General features: G+C 43.2%; 1 protein-coding gene across 1 annotated transcript; it reads left to right on the top strand.

The window, feature by feature from the left end:
- Positions 1–326: 326 nt before the first annotated feature.
- FNTA (farnesyltransferase, CAAX box, subunit alpha) lies at positions 327–14,868 on the top strand. Its single transcript, XM_083719572.1, has 9 exons — positions 327–641; positions 1,764–1,849; positions 3,523–3,637; positions 4,271–4,375; positions 6,125–6,251; positions 6,952–7,100; positions 8,220–8,282; positions 11,679–11,850; positions 14,127–14,868. Exons 1-9 carry the CDS (start codon positions 508–510, stop codon positions 14,256–14,258), a joined length of 1,083 nt encoding a protein of 360 aa, XP_083575698.1. The 5' UTR covers positions 327–507; the 3' UTR covers positions 14,259–14,868.
- The last annotated feature ends 6,000 nt before the right edge of the window (positions 14,869–20,868 follow it).

Below are 20,868 nucleotides of genomic sequence, written 5' to 3'. Positions count from 1 at the left end.
ATGCTTAAAAGTCTATTAACTGTTAATAACTCATCCTCAAATTGCCCCCCTTTAAAAAATCAAATTGCCCCGCTGTGGGGCGTGTGCCCCACATTGGGAACCACGGATCTAAGTATGCTATTTATCAATATAGATCAATATATATATTAAAGGTACAGTACAGATGATGAAAAGCCCCACGATGCCCTGCATATGGCAATAAAGGCGTTCAACTGAGTACCCGAAGTGGAACTAAGGAACGCAAAGCTCTTTGGGCATCTTGTTCTTCCAACACTTCCGGTGAGGCGACTTCCGCTTTACTATCTCTATGGCAAAAGCCTTGTTCCCGTTGGCGGAGAGAGAGAGGAGGGCGCTGTGAATCTCTCCCGTTCCTTCCCGTGCGGCTCTTTCGTGATGGAGGCGCTCTAGGCCCAGCAGCTGCGCCTCTATGGCGCGGGGCGGAGCTTGTTCCTCATAGGGAAGCCTCCGCCGCTTCCTCTCTTCCGGGGTGGGCGGGAGGCGGCTGTGATGATGGCGGACGGGGAAGGCGGCTTAGACCCCGAGCCCTGCGCTCCTCACCTGGAGGCGGAAGGCGAGGCCGCTGGGGACAGCGAGCTGGACTGCGGGCTGTCCCTGGACACCGACGGCTACGTCCTGTACAGGTATGTGCGAATGTCGTGTTTTATATACACACACATATATATATGGGGCTTACTTATGAGTAGACGTGCAAAGGACTGCGCTCCAAAACTTAATTATATATGGAGAGAGAGTGTGTGTGTTTTGGAACGCAGTCCTTTGCACGTCTACGTACTCATAAGTAAGCCCCATGAAGTCCAATGGCATCGACCCCTAGGTAAGCGTGCTTAGGATTGTAACCTCGAGATGCCTCTTTTGTTGTTTAGTCGTTTAGTCGTGTCCGACTCTTCGTGACCCCATGACCAGAGCAGGCCAGGCACTCCTGTCTCCCACTGCCTCCCGCAGTTTGGTCAAACTCATGTTTGTAGCTTCAAGAACACTGTCCCACCATCTCGTCCTCTGTCGTCCCCTTCTCCTTGTGCCCTCCATCTTCCCCAACATCAGGGTCTTTTCCAGGGAGTCTTCTCTTCTCATGAGGTGGCCAAAGTATTGGAGCCTCAGCTTCAGGATCTGTCCTTCCAGTGAGCACTCAGGGCTGATTTCCTTCAGAATGGATAGGTTTGATCTTCTTGCAGTCCACGGGACTCTCAAGAGTCTCCTCCAGCACCATCATTCAAAAGCATCAATTCTTCCGCAATCAGCTAGATCACTAGATGCCTCTTTTATGAAAGCCCAAAGCCCCAAACCTGCTGTTTGGTTTATTGCTAGGTTTATGTGTCTCTTGAGTTTGGGTGTTGTTGTTTTTTAGCAAGTTGGGGTGTAAATGTCCAGATAAATGAATGAAACAGATTCGCCTAAGCAAGGCTTGGGTTTTTAAAACGAAGGATGCCCAGGTCTGTTTGGAAATAGCCTTGTCCACTTTCCTGGGCTTCCTTATTCCCGGAGAGGGGCTGATCGCTCTGCTTAGCATAGATGGAGAGACACTCTGAATTACTTTTATAATGTCATGAAACATGTGGTTGGAAATAGGGACATTGTGGATGGGGGTGCAGGGCAGTGGAGAAATTGCCTAAAGGAATCAAGCAGTGCTGCCCACATGTGCGAACCAACCTTGGTCTTTAGGCAGTAGCTCTGAACTATATATGTCCTAGTATTTTATACTTTCCCCCTGGTTGTCAAATTATGATTATTATTATTTTTTACAGGGATAGGAAGGAATGGGCTGATGTGGAGCCAGTACCTCAAGATGATGGGCCAAATCCAGTAGTCCAGATCATATATAGTGAAAAGTGTAAGTTTCAAGTTCTTCGGTTAAAAAATAAAATCGGTATGCCCATCTAACTAGAAGTGTGGCCATTGAAAGGTGATTCATTCTTCATTACTATTGTCTTTATGGGAATTCAGAAGTAGAACTGACAGAGTAAGGCAATTAGGATGATTCAGGTCATGAAAGAGGGTGTGAGATTAGAACTACACTTGCTACTAGCACTTAGGTAGATTGTTTACAACCCCACCCACATTAGAAAGCTATCATTAAAGCTTCATGTATATGAGAAGCTGGGATACACATTTAAAGCTTATTTGATGCTTGATTGCCCTGGGTTTCTTCAGAAGAAAATACCATGGATAAAGAGGTTGTTTTTAGTAGATAATCTAGATACAGATAAATGAGTAGCTTTAATGCTAGTTAATTCTGCTGTTTCAGCAAGAAAAAGCAAGCTACATTAGGTACTTCTCTGTTTGATACACAAAAGTACCAAAAAGGTATTTACATTTTAGGTGCATTTTCCAGATTACTGTACCTTCAGTGGGTGGGGGTGGGTTTAAAACAATATTTCTGTAAGCTGCTTAGAGGTTTTCTTACAATCAAGCAGTATATAAGTTTTGTTAAGTAAGTAAGTAAAACACAATAAGCCAAAAAAAAAAAAAGAGAGAGGACAGGTTCCTTCCTCCTCCAAGTCTTCAATCCAAATGTCAACAATGGGAGTAACAAAGCAGGAGGAGGGGAGGCAAAGTTAATGCACGACAAACGTTAACAAGTTAACTTCAGTTGAAAATGGTAATTAAAGGTTAAAGCCATTTTGAAGATGGATTTAAAGGAAGAGGCTGGGAGGTGACCAAAGAGAGAGAGACTCAAACTGTGTTGGTTTTCCGAGAAAGAGTTCCAGGCATAAGGGTAAACAGGCAGAGTTGATGAAGAAAGCAATGTGGACTGTGTGGCACTTGCTCTTGATCTGGAAGCCGCAGTTAGTGTAGAATGCAGCAGAGCAAGATCCTGTCAGCATATAGCACCTGAGCTGGGAGACCTGTGCTGCTTGCTGGTTTGCTAGCAGGCCAAGTTCAAGTTCAAAGTGTTACTATTATTATAGAAAGCCCTTAACAACTTGGGACCAGGTTACCTGCAAGATGGCATTACCCCATATAGACCCACTTGGCTGTTTCGAACTGCGGAACTGGTACTGTTACAGGTGTTGCATTATACTGAAAATGGCTTAGGGTGCCAAGAGTTGGAGAAGGGAAGATCACAGGAAAGGACATGGCAGGTAATAAGGGCAGGGAGAGGGTGGGGCAAAGCAGTGGAGAGCTCTAAAGGCCACGGGGCATTTATGCTGGATAGGGAGCCAGTCTAGGGAGGCCAGGGTCTGAGCCATGAGGGATGTTAATGGTTTTGGCAGTAGAACTTTGGGAAGAGATGAGATCTTTGTCCTTCAAGGAGGATAAGACAATTAATGGTCATGATGGCTGGTGTACTGCCTCCAGCAATGGCCCTGGTATGCCTCTGAACACCAGTCGCTGGGGAAGACTGTTGTTGTGTTCATTGCCAGCTTGAGGGATTCCCATAGACATCTGGTTGGCCACTGTGAGAACAGGATTGTGGACTAGATGGGTATTTGGGCTTCTTCTGACCATGAAGGAAGGCTAGAGAGTGATTTGGTATAAAGAGATTTTTCTCTCTCTCTCTAGTTAAAGATGTATATGATTACTTCCGGGCTGTTCTGCAATGTGATGAAAGGAGCGAAAGAGCTTTCAACTTAACGGGGGATGCCATTGATCTTAATGCTGCGAACTACACTGTGTGGTATGTAGTGATGATGAATCTGTCATTTATTGTTAATTGGGAATTGCTGAGTAAACATGAAGAAAACCAGAAGTTGAGTCTGAATTTCTTTTATTTTTGTGTGGAATCTCTAATATTTGGGTAATTTTTATCTGAATAGCTTGATTAAAATGCATTTTTAACTAAGCAGTGAAACTGTGCTAAAATGCTACCTCTCCAGGCCTTGTTGCAAAATAAGTGAGTATACTTTTTCCTTGCAGAAAATGATTGCTCACGTGAGACTCGTATACCATGAGACATGACTGCCATTAATGCATGGCATTGTAACCTCGAGGTTGAGGTTGGATTACTGTCATGAGCTCTGAGTCTGGCTGTCTTCTTTTTTAAAAAAAAATGTCCGGAAACTGCAGGTGATCCAAAATGAAATGGCTAAACTCTCTTCTGGAAGAAGCTGGGGGAGAACTATGCAATATCTGTCCTTCAACAGCCAATGATTGTTGGCCTCGATGAAAAGTGGTGGTGTTCACTTTTAAATCTCTGAATGGCTGCCCCAAGGCCACCTGAAGGAGCAGGTCCTCTTGAGTATTCTTCTTTGGGTCTCGCATTTTGCTGAAGAATATTTTTCTTGTCTGATTATTGTTTTTCCTTCTGCAGGCATTTCCGCAGGGTTCTTCTGCAGTCCCTGAACAAAGATCTACACGAGGAACTCAATTATATCACAGCTATCATTGAAGATCAGCCAAAGAATTATCAAGTCTGGTAATGTCTGGCTCCTTTTTGATAAGGAAAGTTATTTCCCTTGAAAGGAAATGCCCACTTACTTGGTCTTGCCTGTCTTTTGTAAATTATAAGTGCAGAATGCTTATATGGAGACCATTGTACATGGCAAGAATGCTTAAGATGAGGAGGGTTTTGTTTATATGATGACACGACATACATAATACATTTTGCAGAAATGCCAGTATTGTAAATGCTTATAGAAAAACGAGAAGAAAGTAGGAGTGTTTGCAAACATGCACAAACAGCAACAGAAAGAAAGGGGGGGACCCAAAAGCAACATTTCATTGGCCATTTTCTGTATATAACTTGAGAAGAATTACAGTGGTATATATTAATATATTATGACAAGGTCAAATGCAGCAAATCAAAAAGATTTCTGGGTGGGGGGAGGGGACAGGGACGGACACACTCATAATCATATAAAATTCAAAATTCTTTATAAACATTCTTAATGAGAAACAACAATAATTTGACGTCCACATAAATGCTTTGAAAAGGTGAGCAAAATGTCCTTAGAAGCCAAGCTACCAGGTCCATCAAGAATTACTAGTCTATGAAAATGGTCAAAAGCCTACTTACTAGTTCTTCATAGCATAACAAATAACATTACCTTTGTAAACTTCCCTGTCTGGTCACCTTTGTGCAGTTTGCGCTCACCATAGATAACTAGGCTGATGGCTGTTTTCATGGCTGCCTTTGTCCCTCTTTATTTGCCCTTGGCTTGAATATGGCAGGCTGTTGGAGCAACAGCATCTTCCGGTACTTGACATAGCAGGGCAGTGCCATGTGGCTCTTGTAAAGTGCCTGAAAATCCTTTTGCTAGCAGGAGGCAAGAGTCTGTTGGTTTTCCTGAGATGCCATGCTAAGACTGGGTGGGTGGGACTCTGTGCCCCATCTGATTAATGACTATTAATACTCTGCACAGAAAACGTGGCAAATTCAGACACGTACGTCACTTGCATGCTGGCTTGTGGCATCAAATGATGAAATTGTGCATATGAATAAGCTAAGCGGATTAATTGCTGCAAGGACAGCTTTCTTTCTGCCTCGTATAAACTCAAAACACAATGTTTGTCAGTGGGTCCAACTTGCACTTTCAGCGGGAGAGTTGCCGAGCGGTGTGATAGAACATTGTGGCCTTTAATGAGCTGTCTCGCACTACAAGATCAGAAACAACCAAATATGACGATGTGCCACTCATTCAGTTACCGTTCCATTCAACGTTTTTGTTTTCAAGTGCAAATGCCAATTATCCATCACTCTTGGCAGGACTGCATTTCAATAAAATACGGCTAAACAGTAAACAGGCACCGAAGGGATGCTGGGTATTTAAAAAAAATGCTAAAGGGACCCCTGACCTTAGGTCCAGTCGCGAACAATTCTGGGGTTGTGGTTCTCCTCTCGCTTTATTGGCTGAGGGAACCAGCATACAGCTTCCAGGTCATGTGGCCAGCATGACTAAGCCGCTTCTGGTAAACCAGAGCAGCGCATGGAAATGCCGTTTACCTTCCCGCCGGAGCGGTACCTGTTTATCTACTTGCACTTTGACATGTTTTTGAACTTCTAGGTTGGCAGGAGCAGGGACTGAGCAACGGGAGCTCACCCCGTCACGGGGATTCGAACCGCCGACCTTCTGATCAGCAAGCCCTAGGCTCTGTGGTTTAGACCACAGCGCCACCCGCATTTTTTTTTTAGTTTTGTTTAAATAAGGATTTATTCATGTTTTAGGCACCACAGACGAGTGTTGGTGGAGTGGCTGAAGGATCCATCCCAGGAACTTGAATTTATAGCAGACATTCTTAACCAGGATGCCAAGAACTACCATGCATGGCAGCACAGACAGTGGGTCATTCAGGTATTTTGATGTTGCTCTTAGTAGCAAAATGTCCACTGAGATTTGGGGCGGGGAACTTGTACATTGCAAGGAGCCCTGGGGAATGCCACTGGGAGTGGAATCCCTTCACTGATCACTATGGTGGGTAGAAGGCAGGTTTTGCCCCCTCTGCAATGTTGTTCCCATTTGCGTCACTTTTATTTCCGAACCTCCTAACCCTGGGAATGAATGGCAACCATTGACCAAACTGCTAAGGAAGCAAAAAGGTGCCCCAAATTTTGGGTTCAGTTTCTTGGTCATACTAGAGTGTGACAGAATGTTGGGAACTGTCGTTTGTGTATACAGGTTATTACTGCTTTGAAATGATTAATCAAGGTTGCATTGCAGGGGGTTGGACTAGATAACCCTTGGGGTCCCTTCCAACTCTGATTATAAGTAATTAATATCATGATTAATGGTATTCTCACGACATGACTCTCATGACATTCTCCTGTGTATGGTATTCAAGATGCTATACCGTGGCTCTATCGTTGCTTTTTCTCATGGGCATCTTGGCTTGCTAAAAACTGTCTTGTTTTTATTGTTCTATTCATCCTGAATCTTTTGCTGCCTAACTCTTAAAATCTAGCATTGCTTCAGTTGCGGCTATATGTGGAAATGAGGCTATTTCCCAAATGTACTTCCTTCTTCTAGCATTTCTCCTTTATTGTTGTGCTTTTAGGAATTTAAACTGTGGGATGATGAACTGGAGTACGTGGAACAGCTCCTGAAAGATGATGTCAGAAACAATTCTGTCTGGAACCAAAGATACTTTGTCATTTCAAACACAACTGGTTATAACGATCCTGCTGTTTTAGAGAGAGAAGTCCAGTAAGTAAAATAAACACTCAACTTCATTTGAGGCCATTTACACTTGTCACAGGCAGAGGGATACATCAGAGATGCTTGCTTATATATCCTTGCATGGTTTTTCTTTGTTTTAGTCTATTGGGTTTTACCATTAGATAAGGGAGCCTCTGCCAAACAGGATGCCTCCGGATGTTTGGGACTACAATTCCCATCATCCCCAACCAGCACAGCAGAGTTTGAGAGTTGTAGTCCTCAATTTTTGGAAGGCATCAAGTTGGTGACAGCTGAGCTAAGGACATCAAAACTCATGCCCTTGGATTATTTTTGCCTTGTGAATAAATCTTTCTATCGTATTATCTTGAGAGATTCCCCACTATTTTTCTTTCTTTTTAAAAAAAGAATCTGTAGAACATCTTTTCCTTGGTAGGAAATTTGTTTATTGGAGAGAAGACATTTTTAGTTGTGTTCAGCTAAGTCTTACTTAGAGTAGACTCACTGAAATTAATGAGTCTGCTAGTCATGTCAGGGCGGCTAACAACAATCCAAATAGTCCAACATTCTAAAAACATTCATTATAAAATTAATTAAAAGCAAATTAAAAGCAAATTAATGGCAACCATCAAGCAAAATTCTGTGCAGATTGCCAGAGGAGGGGGTCAGGCTGCGCTCTGACCAAAGGCCTGGTGGAACAGCTCTGTCTTGCAGGCCCTGCAGAAAGATGTCAGGTCCCGCAGGGCCCTAGTCTCTTGTGACAGAGCGTTCCACCAGATTGGAGCCGCGGCCGAGAAAGCCCTGGCTCCAGTTGAGGCCAGCCTAACCTCTCTGTGGTGTGGGATCTTTAGGATGTTTTTATCTGCAGACCGTAAATTTCTCTGTGGGACATACCAGGAGAGGCGATCCCATAGGTACGAGGGTCCTAGGCCCTATAGGGCTTTAAAGGTTAAAACCAGCGCCTTAAACCTGATCCTGTACTCCACCGGGAGCCAGTGCAGCTGGTATAGTACCGGATGAATATGATCTCGCAGCTAAGACCCCATAAGGAGTCTTGCCGCAGCATTCTGCACCCGCTGGAGTTTCTGGGTCAGTATGACTCCATATTTCCACTCTTCTTTTTCAAATACTATGATTTTCTTTTTTCAGGTTTACCCTAGAAATGATCAAGATGGTGCCCCATAATGAAAGTGCTTGGAACTATTTGAAAGGGTGAGATAAATTTGTTAGCGGCATTGGCTATTCTGAAGGGCAGAATATGCTAGTATTTGTTATTTTATTTATTACATTTATATACCACCTTTAAGGGACGCGGGTGGCACTGTGGGTTAAACCACAGGGCCTAGGACTTGCCAATCAGAAGGTCTGCTCCTGCCAACCTAGCAGTTCGAAAGCACGTCAAAGTGCAAGTAGATAAATAGGTACCGCTCCGGCGGGAAGGTAAACGGCGTTTCTGTGCGCTGCTCTGGTTCGCCAGAAGCAGCTTAGTTATGCTGGCCACATGACCCGGAAGCTGTACGCCGGCTCCCTCGGCCAATAAAGCGAGATGAGCGCCGCAACCCCAGAGTCGGTCACGACTGGACCTAATGGTCAGGGGTCCCTTTACCTTTTTACCACCTTTATCTTCCAAAGATCTCAAGGTGGTGTTCATGGTTCTCTTCTTCCCCATTTCATCCTCACAACAATCCTGTATGTTAGGCTAAGAGATGGTGACTGGCCCAAGCTCACCCAGTGAGTTCAGCACTCTAACCCAGGGGTTAGCAAACTTTTTCAGCAGAGAGCCGGTCCACTGTCCCTCAGACCTTGGGGGCGGACGGCGGACTATATTTTGAAAATAAAAATGAAAGAATTATATGCCCCACAAATAACCCAGAGATGCATTTTAAATAAAAGGACACATTCTACTATTGTGAAAACATGCTGATGGGCCGGATCCAGCCTTTGGGCCTTAGTTTGCCTACCCATGCTCTAACCATTATGCCACACTGGCTTGCTGTACTAATAGCAGGCCCGGGGTTCAGCTTCCTGAAAAATGTTGCTTTCATTTTTAAAACAAGTTTCCAGCCTTTCACTGCAGAGGTATTTGTGAATGTACGTGGGCGGTGCCTATTGCAGCCAATGCAGTTGTGAAATACGATTTCCTACAGTTGGTAGTGGAGCTCTAAGTGCATTTCCTTTGCTCCCATGACTAGCAAAACCAGAAAGAAATTGTCCAAAAGCAGACAGAAAACGTAAATCTATTGTCTGCCTACTTGTTATAAGATGCAGAACCTATGCTTTTTTTAATTTGTTTTTGATTGCGTAACTTCCATATTTTTAGCACAGTGTACATGGAGCCCTGGATATTTTGTAATTCCAGATATTTTGTAATTCCAGAGGCTCTAAGAAGGAGTTACTCCAAATGATTTTATGCTCCCGGTTTTGGCAAGGGTAGCAAACTGTAACACAAGTAGAGGATGACTGAGTTGCAAAACGGCGCAGAATGCAGACACAAAATGGCTTGCAGAAGGGCTGTGTCCTCCATGCAGGTTTGCTAGTGGGGTGGAAGTTCTCCAAGTGCTTCAGGGGCTGATGCATGTGCAGAGTGATACTGATCAGCTTTAGGTACCAGAAAAGGACTGTCACTACCCAGCTCTGGAGGCTTTGTGTTTAAGATCCGAAAAGAAAATGTCAGGTGACACATGGCCATAAGAGTCACATTGTAGAGGAAGCACATTCTGGTGAGGATGTGGTTGTCTTCAGGGTTTTGTTTTGTTTTTTTAAAAAATTAAAATCATGTAATTTTTCAAGCTGCCCCTAGCATTCAGGGATAGAGGTTGTAAAGAACTGTTGTTGTTGCATATCCTGTACATGGTGGGTGGGTGTCTTACATAATGTAAACGGCTTACATAAACATATTTATATTGGTGTAAGCCATTTTATTAGGGACGCAGGTGGCGCTGTGGGTAAAAGCCTCAGCGCCTAGGGCTTGCCGATCGAAAGGTCGGCGGTTCGAACCCCTGCGGCGGGGTGCGCTCCCGTCGTTCGGTCCCAGCGCCTGCCAACCTAGCAGTTCGAAAGCACCCCTGGGTGCAAGTAGATAAAATAGGGACCGCTTACAAGCGGGAAGGTAAACGGCGTTTCCGTGTGCGGCTCTGGCTCGCCAGAGCAGCAATGTCACGCTGGCCACGTGACCCGGAAGTGTCTCAGGACAGCGCTGGCCCCCGGCCTCTTGAGTGAGATGGGCGCACAACCCTAGAGTCTGGCAAGACTGCCCTGTACGGGCAGGGGTACCTTTACCTTTACCTTAAGCCATTTTATTGCATAGAGCAAAGTGGTTTGCAGTCAGCATAATCTTCTTTTTTAAGGCTACAAAAAATAGAACAAAACCAGGAACCACAGGTCCAAAAGAGCCCATAGCCTTGGGTTTTGTTGTTGTCTTTTTAAATAATTTTTATTAAATATTTTCTTGGTTTACAAAAGTACATGCAATGTCTCTTTTTGCAGGTTGTAAAGTGTTTTCTGCAGATCAGTTTTGAGACAGATTTGTTTTGAGACATTAGCGTTGTGTACAGTCTAAGGTTGGGGAAGAAGAGAGGGAGGAGAGGAGGGGTGGGGTGGCGAAACTTATATTCTGTTATACATATAGTGTATGTGTGGGGTTTTGTGTCAGCGTCAGCTGAGCAGGTTCTCCTTCTGCCTTGTTGAATTCAAGTTGTACCTGGTGCCCAGATGACATCTGGGAGGATGCCAGTCGGATTGCACACGCCATGGAGTTCCAGATGTTGTTGGACTCCAGGTCTCCCAACCCCAGCCAGTATAACCTGTGGTCTGAGATGATGGGAGGTAGGGTCCAGCAATGTCTGTGGAGCCACAGGTTCTCCAGCCATAGTGCAGACTTTAGTGCTGAGCAAATTGCTGAATCCTGCTTGGTCTGTTGAAGTGCTTTCCTGGACCTTGTTTCATTTTCCAGGACTTTCTCAGCTGTGCACGTTCCCTCTTGCACTTAGCTCATTGCCATATTTCAGGGGCAGGGGGGATCTTGCCGCTTGTCCTCTGAATAAAGGTAAAAGGACTCCTTACCATTAGGTCCAGCTGTGACCAACTCTGGGGTTGCGGCGCTCAATTCGCTTTATTGGCCGAGGGAGCCGGCGTACAGCTTCCGGGTCATGTGGCCAGCATGACTAAGCCACTTCTGGCAAACCAGAGCAGTGCATGGAAATGCCGTTTACCTTCCCGCCGGAGTGGTACCTATTTATCTACTTGCACTTTGCTGTGCTTTTGAACTGCTAGGTTGGCAGGAGCAGGGACCGAGCAACGGGAGCTCATCCCGTCGCGGGGATTTGAACCGCCAACCTTCTGATCAGCAAGTCCTAGGCTCTGTGGTTTAACCTACAGCGCCACCCACGTCCCTCTGAATACTGGCACTGATTCATGATACTGGTTGAGATGGCTTGCAGGTTAATGATACCTGACACTATTTGTAGTTGCTTGCTTGCTTATCACTTTATATAGGCCATAGGAGTTTTCCACGTTCTGTAGGAAGCATCAGATTTGTAAATATACAGCAAATGGTGTGGTGACCGCATGCAAATGAAGTGTGGCGTTTACAGCTGCATTTTATTTCAGGATCCTGCAGGATCGTGGCCTTTCGAAACATCCAAACCTCTTAGGACAGCTACTGGAATTGCAGCCAAGTCATAGTTCCCCCTACCTGATTGCCTTTTTGGTGGACATATATGAAGATATGCTGGAAAACGAGTGTGAAAACAAGGAAGAAACTCTCAGCAAAGCATTAGAGGTTAGTTTTTAAAAGTTGTTCAGCCTCTGTGTTACCCTTTTAATAGACGAGTTGCAATAAGCAGATGGGGAAGTCCATCTTTTCTCCAGTCTTCTGTAGAATTTAATCTCACCTGTGGATAAATAGTTTGTCAGTTTGAATGTGGTAGCACCAACATTTGGTACCGCAAACAAATTTTAAGGAAAGGATAATGATTTTTAAATTGACATAATTGCAGAATGTTATCAATTTTTGCAGAATTGAAAATTGGACAGAAATGCCACAGGCCACTTCTCTGCCATGCACTGCAGTCTGGAAGTTATAATTCTGAGGAAAATACTTGTTTAAAATGCAGTATTAATATGCTGTATAACTGCTGTGACTATTACTTTCATGCATGCTGATTATCAGATTGCTAACTATTTAATCCCAGCTACAAAGGAAATGTAAAAATTAAAGGGGTTTCACTTTTTATGTAACCATTTTGCCTCTTTCCATATATGCTGTTCTGTACAGCAGCTGACTCCCATTTCATCCCTAAAATATGCGCTCAGAACTTTTGACTTATTGTTAAAGGCTTTCAGCCATCTGCTATCAGTCAACACATGAGGGACAGGATTTGCCTTTCTGTCTAGATTCAGCACTATTTATTATTATTATTTTGGTTAGAACCGTGGCAGTTTTTTTTAAAAGGCTTGGTTATAACCTGTGGTACATTGAGAAATGCAGTCTTCAGTTGACAAAAAAACTAGACTGGAAGGGTTGGAAAGCTGTATTTTAGTGTCCATTAAGAGAATTAGGCTTGTATTTTATCCTGCCATGTAGGAGAGAGAACTTTGTGTATTTCATTTGCTTTGCCAAATCTTAAAAGCCAGGCTGAGCTGCCAGATTATCTGGATAGAGTATTTTGCTTTGAGAAAAGGAAAGTCTTTTTTTTTTTACATGCTGATAAAGCCCTCTACCAACTTCCTTTGCACTCCAAAAGATGCCTTTTAATTATTATACTATTATTACAATATTGTATAAACAGTGAAAGTGAAGGTCCCTGCCCAGTGGTGCTTACACTTTAGAAATAGAGAAAAGGGAAGCAACAGAAGGAGGTTAGGAAAACTGAAACTGGTAGGGGAATACAGTAATGTGAATGAATACTCCAGTTGTACATCATTCCACTTCATTGTTGGTGTGCATGGGGCTTGGGGGAAATGCTAAAGGTTGTATTCAGAATTAGGTGACAAAATAGTGAACTGACCCGCTTCATTCTGCAAGAGATGGGATGGGGTATATATAAATGTAATATCTTGCTGCATATACTAAGCCTTCTCCTTTCTTCTGGAGATAACAATTGATTTGCCATTTCAGGACGTTGCCACTGGTACTCTGTGTGTGATGTTCCCAAAGGAACATGAATTACTGTTAACTATTTTTTTTCTGAGCAAAATAAATACCCACTTACAATCTACCCCATAAAACAATTGTTTTTTCTCGTTGGGGGTAAGTTTGCACCCTGGTCAGTGTTATATTTTAAGGTGTAAAGATACCCTAAATATGTTACCATTGTGTTGCCCTGCTGACTGTCATTTCATTACCTCGGCTAAATTTCTGTTCTTTGCTGTACCTTAAGATTTATTTATTTCTGCTGGAAAAGAATTCTAAATCAGTTAGCGTGGAGTGGGTTGGAAATTGGAAGATTGTTGGGTATTTACTACTGGAGAATCAATAGTGAATTCCATTATTTGTCTCTCTTCAATATTTCAAAATAAATATCACTGGTGAATACCACACATAACTTTCAGGCTTTCTAAGGGCACTGATGAGTATTCCCCAGGAAAACAACAGCAGAGGATTCCATCCTTTTTGGGTCAAAAAATATTATAGAAACTTTAATAAATAAAATCATTGGCTTAAAAACAATCCCTGTAGAATTAGTCTCGATAAATCTTGGTTAGGTTAGGATTCCACTGCTGAAAAATAGAAAATAGTTCTGGCAGGGGCTGATGGGAGTTGGAGTCCAAAACATCTGGAGGGTTACCAGGTTGTGGCACGCTGGGCAAGATTAAACCCATAGTTTGACTTGGCAGAATGTAGCTTCAGATCCATGCACCTGCTTGACCCAGCAGAGTTCTTCCAGTTCCACTATCCAGTGTTGTCTTCTGGTCTGTTGCAGGTTTCCAGAGCAGGGAACTGCCTTTCTGCTTATATTGGCAAAACACCATGAGCCTTTGGGGTGCTATATAATAAACAAAATGGCGGGTATAAACCATGCAAACTGTTCAAACTTGTAATTCTCCTTTCTGTAGCTATGTGAAATCCTGGCTAAAGAAAAAGACATAATCCGGAAGGAATACTGGAGATACATTGGTCGGTCCCTTAAGAGCAAACACAGCCCAAGTGAGGAGCAGAATGTGCCAACGTACGATGATCCGCAGTAACTCCATGTTAAAGCAGGAAAGAATATGACATTCGGCTCTGGGTGAACTACAAGAACTTTAAGAGTGGAGATAGCTAGGCAGGCAATTAAACAGAGTGATGTTCTCCACCCCTTCCCAAAATATGTTGCAACTCTACATTACTACAGAGGTATTTCTTCTAATCTCACCAGGAGTGTAAGGCACTCTCCATAACATACTGACCCCTAGTTACTGCTGCTGTACAGATTAACTGTGGGGGTGGTCCAAAGCACTGTGCATTTAAAAAAACACTTAGCAATTACTTGAATTGTACCAAATAAAGGAATTGTTTTCTTCATTTTATGTGAATAATGCTGTACTAGTGATTTTAATACCCTAAATTGGTTCCCAGTCTTGGCCTCCACAGAGTGGCCCCTGTTCTCAATAAAGCAAGCGCATGTAAGATTCTGAAAGTATTTGAGTTGGATTGCAGAGTCCTCGTTTACAGTGGATTTATGGAGTAACAATTTTAGTTACTTGAAGGAATGAAGTTGTATATCTGAGCAGCTATGCAACACTGACGTGTGTTTTCATTGTATCCAACTAATGCCATCAATAATTTGTATTAAAAGATATGGAACTTGTACAAGGACTTGATGTGTGTTTTGAGATTTGGATTTTCTTTAAAAAGAAAGAAAGAAATGGTGTCCCATACAAAGTGGGAATGGCGATGCTGTTGTGAACTCACTGCTAGTTTTGCAGTGCAGGGAAAATGCCTGATCTTGCCACCTTGGCAGCCAGCCTTGCAGCAAACCCACTCTATATAGTACAGCACAGTCAAACCTCAGCTCCTGAATGGCTCCATTTTTGAACATTTCAGCTCCCAAACGCTGAAAACCTTTGAACGTTTTTCGGAAGCCAAACATCTGACGTGGCTTCCGCTTGAGTGCAGGAAGCTCTAGCAACCAATTGGAAGCCGCTCCTCGTTTGTCTAACATTTTGGAAGCTGAACGGGCTTCCGGAACAGATTACGTTTGACAACCCAGGTTTAACTGTACTCGGTAAAGACCTGAGCCATTGTTTACAAAGCTTGTGTGTTCTCTTCGATAATCGGGTCACATTTTTTTAAAAAAATGCCTTAGGCAAGGCAATATCTTTTAGCCTCAATATTCCATTTACAATATGGAGATGATATTACTGATTTAATTTGCAGAGTTCTAAACATCATGACGGGACACTAAAGAATGATAAAAATGCTAAATATTAATATTCCATTCCCTAGAGTGCTTCTATTCATCACAGACCATATAGTTATTTTCATTGTATGAAGCTATTACTATTTCTTACATTTATATACCACTGTTCGTCTGAAGATCACAGAAGCTAAACCAAGAACAATTCTGGATTATTCCACCTCAAATCCAATATGAATTTGCAAACCGTGATTCTCTTTCTGGGGCAAAATCAACATTTTCCTTTGCTGGGATTATCTCAAGTGTGCATGGGGCTTCCCCTCCATTTAATCTTAATAATATCCTAGAGCTGGATATTTCTGTGCAATCTATCTTCCAAACATCCTAACGGAAGCATCTTGCCACTTAAGTTAATGAAACCATGGGGCATAAGAATGTTTCACTCCAGCATGTGGAATTTGAGAGTACTTTCGGCTTCTAATACTCATATCTTTTGTCTTCCCAAAGAGCCATGGCAACGGAGCCATAAAGCTGCCCTTCGTAAAAATGGCTGGCCAATTTCTTATATTCTTTCTTTGAGGCCAGGCTGCCACTAGCAAAGATGGCCACATTTTTTTTGTTGCTTCCAAGAGGACCAGATCAAAAAATGCCCTGAGAGAAGAGTGTCATAATTTAGTTAGGGTAGAAAATCACTGGGGGGAAAAAGTAGGCAGTGAAATGCAGGAAAGGAACAACAAGTACTGTGGCATCTTAATGACTAACTCTTATTGTGGCTGAAACAAAATAAAAAAATTCCTTCCGGTAGCACCTTAGAGACCAACTAAGTTTGTTATTGGTATGAGCTTTCGTGTGCATGCATACAGTATGCATAATACAGTAGTCCACAAAAGTTTATGCACTGCTATAATAAATTTGTTAGCTCTAAGACACCGTAAGTCTTTCTCTGGTTTTTATTGCAAGACACTAACACACAGCTACCCCACTAGAAAAAGAGATAGGCGTTGGAAAGGATATGGGAAATGGGCAATAGGTCTTTAGAGGTATGAAGAAAAATGAGTGGGGTTGATGAAAGGTTTGGGGTAATCAGGAATCAAATCGTGGTGCTAAAAATATGGAAATTTAGCATCTTTGAATTATTTATAAATAAATCAAAATATGCCTTGTGCCTCAGCCCTTGAAGGGCCTCCCAAGACGTTCGTGACATGGGCAGCCACAGACGTACAGTGACACCAGCAGCCTCCAAGTAGGATGGGGGGAATGGAAGGTGGTGGGTGCCCTCGGGTGCAAAGATATACCTAGGGATTGGTTAGGTTCCTACCAAAGGCACAGGCCCCAGGGGGTTGCAAAAATGGTGCCTCTCACTCTGGTTCAGAGTGACTAGGAGCCCACCCGCCCATCCAAGCACTCCGTGGACTGCTTTGCCGCGTTGGGTGGCCAACATCTCCTTGCCAAGGGCCCAAGGGAGCCTAAATACGCCTCTGGTCATGTGTAAATATATAAGCTTTTTTTTAAAAAAAAAAAAAAACCCTACCTATTCATTTTCAGCAGTTGATGTCCGCTATTAAAACAAGTACTGTATCATTGTTGCCTCTCCCCGCCCCCCACATTAATGTTACATAAAATCTTTGTTTATGTAGGATTGATATTACCTTAATAGTTTGTGTTCTATAGCGCTCACATAAAAATGGCAAATTAAAAAATGGGGCAATACAAAAATGGAGATTGCTATGGCAAAAATATCAATACAGTCGTACCTTGGAAGTCGGACGGAATCCATTCTGGAAGTCCATTCGACTTCCAAAATGTTTGGAAACCAAAGCTTGGCTTCCAAAAATAGTTCGCAAACTGGAACACTCACTTCCAGGTTTGCTGAGCCAAAACGTTAGAGAACTAAGCTGTTCGAAAACCAAGGTACAACTGTACATAGCATTTATATAGGACTTTAGAATTTGAAGTACTTCATATACGTTGTCTCAGTAGTTCATGGCTGGAGTGAGATGTGAATTGTGGATTTCTCATATCCTGGTTTTGGCTTTATACCAGTTAGCTATATTTTATCCTCCCTTTGTGGTCTTTCAAATAATATAGCAGCAACAGCACAGCAAAGTTTGCACCATTGTAATTATTTCAATTCCCCCCCAAATGTACACTGGCAATTGAATAAATTCAACATACTACTTTGATTAAACATGCCTTTTGTCACAAAGTTGTTATTATGAAGGACCATTTTGAGAATTGAGTGAGGGGGCCGACACTTTAAAACCCATCCCATAAAATGGCCTGCCAGAAAATTCTGCCATAGGTTTCTCCACAGTTTTTTTGCTGCTATATTGGCAGTTGTTCGAGAAGTCAGCATCTTGCAGTTGGTCAGATTTGGACCAGAACAAAATTAATAAATGGTGCGAATCCTGTTCTTCTGGATTTACTTGCACTTCCAGTACATTTTCTGAAGTCCCAATTTGTTGCAAATGGGCACAAACGATAATACAATACAACCACATATTACACGTGTTCACCTCATGCAAATTCAACCATATGTGCTCGGCCAGAAAAAAAGGGGTGAGCGATCAGGAAAAAAAGCACAGGAAATCCCACCTGCCCTTCCACTCATCAAACAGCCTCAGAATAAGTGTGGTCCCCTCACTGAGCATGGTTAGTGATTAAAGAACAGTGCAACATTGCCCCGAAACGCAAGCCACGTATCTGTATTGGTGTGCAGCTGAAGAGCCAGCAATAAGTTTCAACGCTGGAGGAAAAACTTGCTGTGCTGGACTTACTGAGAGATGGCATGTCGATCTGCGTTGGTTCCGCAACTACTTTGTCCTGGAGGTTAAGTGGTACCTTATGGAGAAAGAACTTGACCATTGCTGTTTGTAGACAATGCTCCTGGTCATTCCACTTTGCATATACAGTTGTATCTTGGTTTACTAACTTATTCCGTTCCAGAAGTCTGTTCTTAAACCAAAACCGTTCTTAAACTGAGGTACGCTTTCCCTAATAAGGCCTCCCACCACCGGTGTCCTTACACTGTTCGGATTCTGTTCTTAGACCAAGGTAAAGTTCACAAACCGGGACACTCCTTCCAGTTTTGCAGAGTTCGTAAACCGGACTGTTCTTAAACTGAGATATCACTGTTGTCGTGTTGAAGTTGTCTTTCTCTCCCCCGCCCCCCATATCACCTCCATCATACAACCTGATGACCAAGGTTTTATTTGCTGTTTCAAGGCAACTTACATAGGCTTACATCCTCATGGGCCCATAACATTAGGGATGCTGATCCCAGTCTTAATGCGATTGAGTGTTGGAAGTCCTTTAACATTACCAATTGCATCACATATATTAAGCAGGCTATAGATGCAATCAAGACTGAATCAGTCGATGCATGGTGGCCTTATGGAAAGAATGTGTGAACGATTTTAAGGAATTCCCTACTATTGACAATGAAGTGGAATGAATTGTTCAGATGGCCAGGCAAGGGATTGGTGATGGCTTCACTGATACCCTTGAGGAAGAAATTGAAGAATTAATTGACAAAGAGTAACATTGACTAATGAAGTGTTAGAGGAGCAGATAAAATTATGAACAAAAGAAGATGAGGGTGATGAACAGGGTGAGCCAGCAAGTTGGAATCTACATAAATTAGTTGAAGTGAAATGCTTGAATAATTTAACTGACTATGATCCCTCTATGGAATAAAGGCTCAAAATCACACATGCTGTTACAGACCCTTTGAGACCATACCGAAAGTGTTTATTTTATTTAATATTACATTTATATTCCATCTGTCCCCCAAAGAACGTACGGTGGCATACAGACTTCTCCTCTGCCCCATTTTATCCTCATAACGAACCTGTGAGGTAGGTTAGGTTGAGTCTATGACTGTCCCAAGATAATCTACAGAGCTTTATGCCAGCTTGAACCCTTGTCTCCCAGGTCCTAGTCCAACCCTCTAGCTGCTTCACTCTTCCACAGTGTGAATATATATGTGAGGACCCACTACACTACTTTTACCTGTAAACAAGAAAATGGATTAAGAGAAGGATTCACAAGTGTAAATATGTCTCCGACTCCGAGTTTGAAATTCTAGTGGATTTCGAGACATAAATGTTTTTTTGGAGGGGAAGGGGTCTCTTTGGTTTAAAAAACCCACACAATTACCCACAGCCAGGGCAGAAAACTGATCAAGAGTAACAGTGTGAGAGGGGAAATTAGCAAACAGGGGGTAGCAGCCAATGTCACAGAAGACAGAATTGGGATTCAGTGTGACCTTAACAGATTGGAGAGGTTCTGCACTTAGGCAGGAAGAACCAACTGCACAAATATAAGATGAGAGACACCTGGATTGCCAGTAGTACATATGTGAAAAGGGGTCTTAGTAGACCACAAGCTTTGCCTGAATCCACAGTGTGATGCAGCAGCAAAACAAGCTAATGCTGTTTTAGGCTGCATTATCAAGAAGTTTAGAGTCCAGATCAAAGGAAGTCATAGCACTAAACTATTCTGCCTTGGTCAGACCACGCCTGGATTACCGTGTCCAGTTCTGAGCACCACAATTTAAGCAGGATATTGACAAGATGGAACATGTGCAGATGAGGGTGACCAAGATGATCAACCAAGCCTTACCGAGGAATGGTTGAGGGAGTTGGGTATGTTTAGCCTGGATAAGAGGAGACTGAGAGGAGATAGGATAGCAATTTTCAAATATCTCAAGGATTTGTCACATGGAAGATGGTGCATGCTTTTTTTCTCATGCTCTGGAGGCTAGGACATGAACCAATGGATTCAAGCTACCAGAAAAAGGAGATTCCTGCTAAACACCAGGAAGAGCTGTTCAATAGTGGAACAGACTCCCAAAAGAGGTGGCAAGACTCTCTTTCCTTGGAGGTTTTTAAGCAGAAGTTAGATGGCCATCGGCCACGCCTAAGACATCCCTGCATTGCAGGCGGGTTGAACTAGATGACCCTCAGGTTCCCCTTCCAACCATTCTGATTCCAAGCCGAGCCTCCCGAGTTTACTCGGAAACAAACCCTACTGTCTTCAAACGATGCCTTCCTGACATGTGAATTAACGTGGTAGCCCAGTGTGTGCTACTGGGACCCCCAAAGTTGCAAGGGCGGGGAACAAACCAGCGCTTGGAGTTTGGACCGGAGTCTTAGTAAAAAAACCAAATCCATAAGCGATGTAGGAATTCCGACCCCCAAATTTCTGCACAAGCTGTACATCTATGGGGAGGGCTGTGGGGCCTGGTCTTCCGAGGCTGAAGCCCTATTTTATTTTCTTCTTCAAACGAACGGTTGTTGTAGCCGCCCAGAGAGGGAAAGCGCGTTTTGTGAGGTAAAAGGAGGCGGTTTTGTGAGGGAAAAGGACTGAGAGCCGAGAGCGGGGCTGAGGTGCGTGAGGGGAAGGCGAGACCCTCCTCCCCTCAGCCGCCCGGCCGGCTCTTTCCTCCCTCTCTGGCC

Source organism: Podarcis gaigeae (genome assembly GCF_964106915.1).
Source record: "Podarcis gaigeae genome assembly, chromosome: 17".
Lineage (NCBI taxonomy): Eukaryota > Metazoa > Chordata > Lepidosauria > Squamata > Lacertidae > Podarcis > Podarcis gaigeae.
The sequence above is the reverse complement of the archived record's forward strand: the minus strand, read 5'-3'. Positions and strand labels throughout refer to the sequence as shown.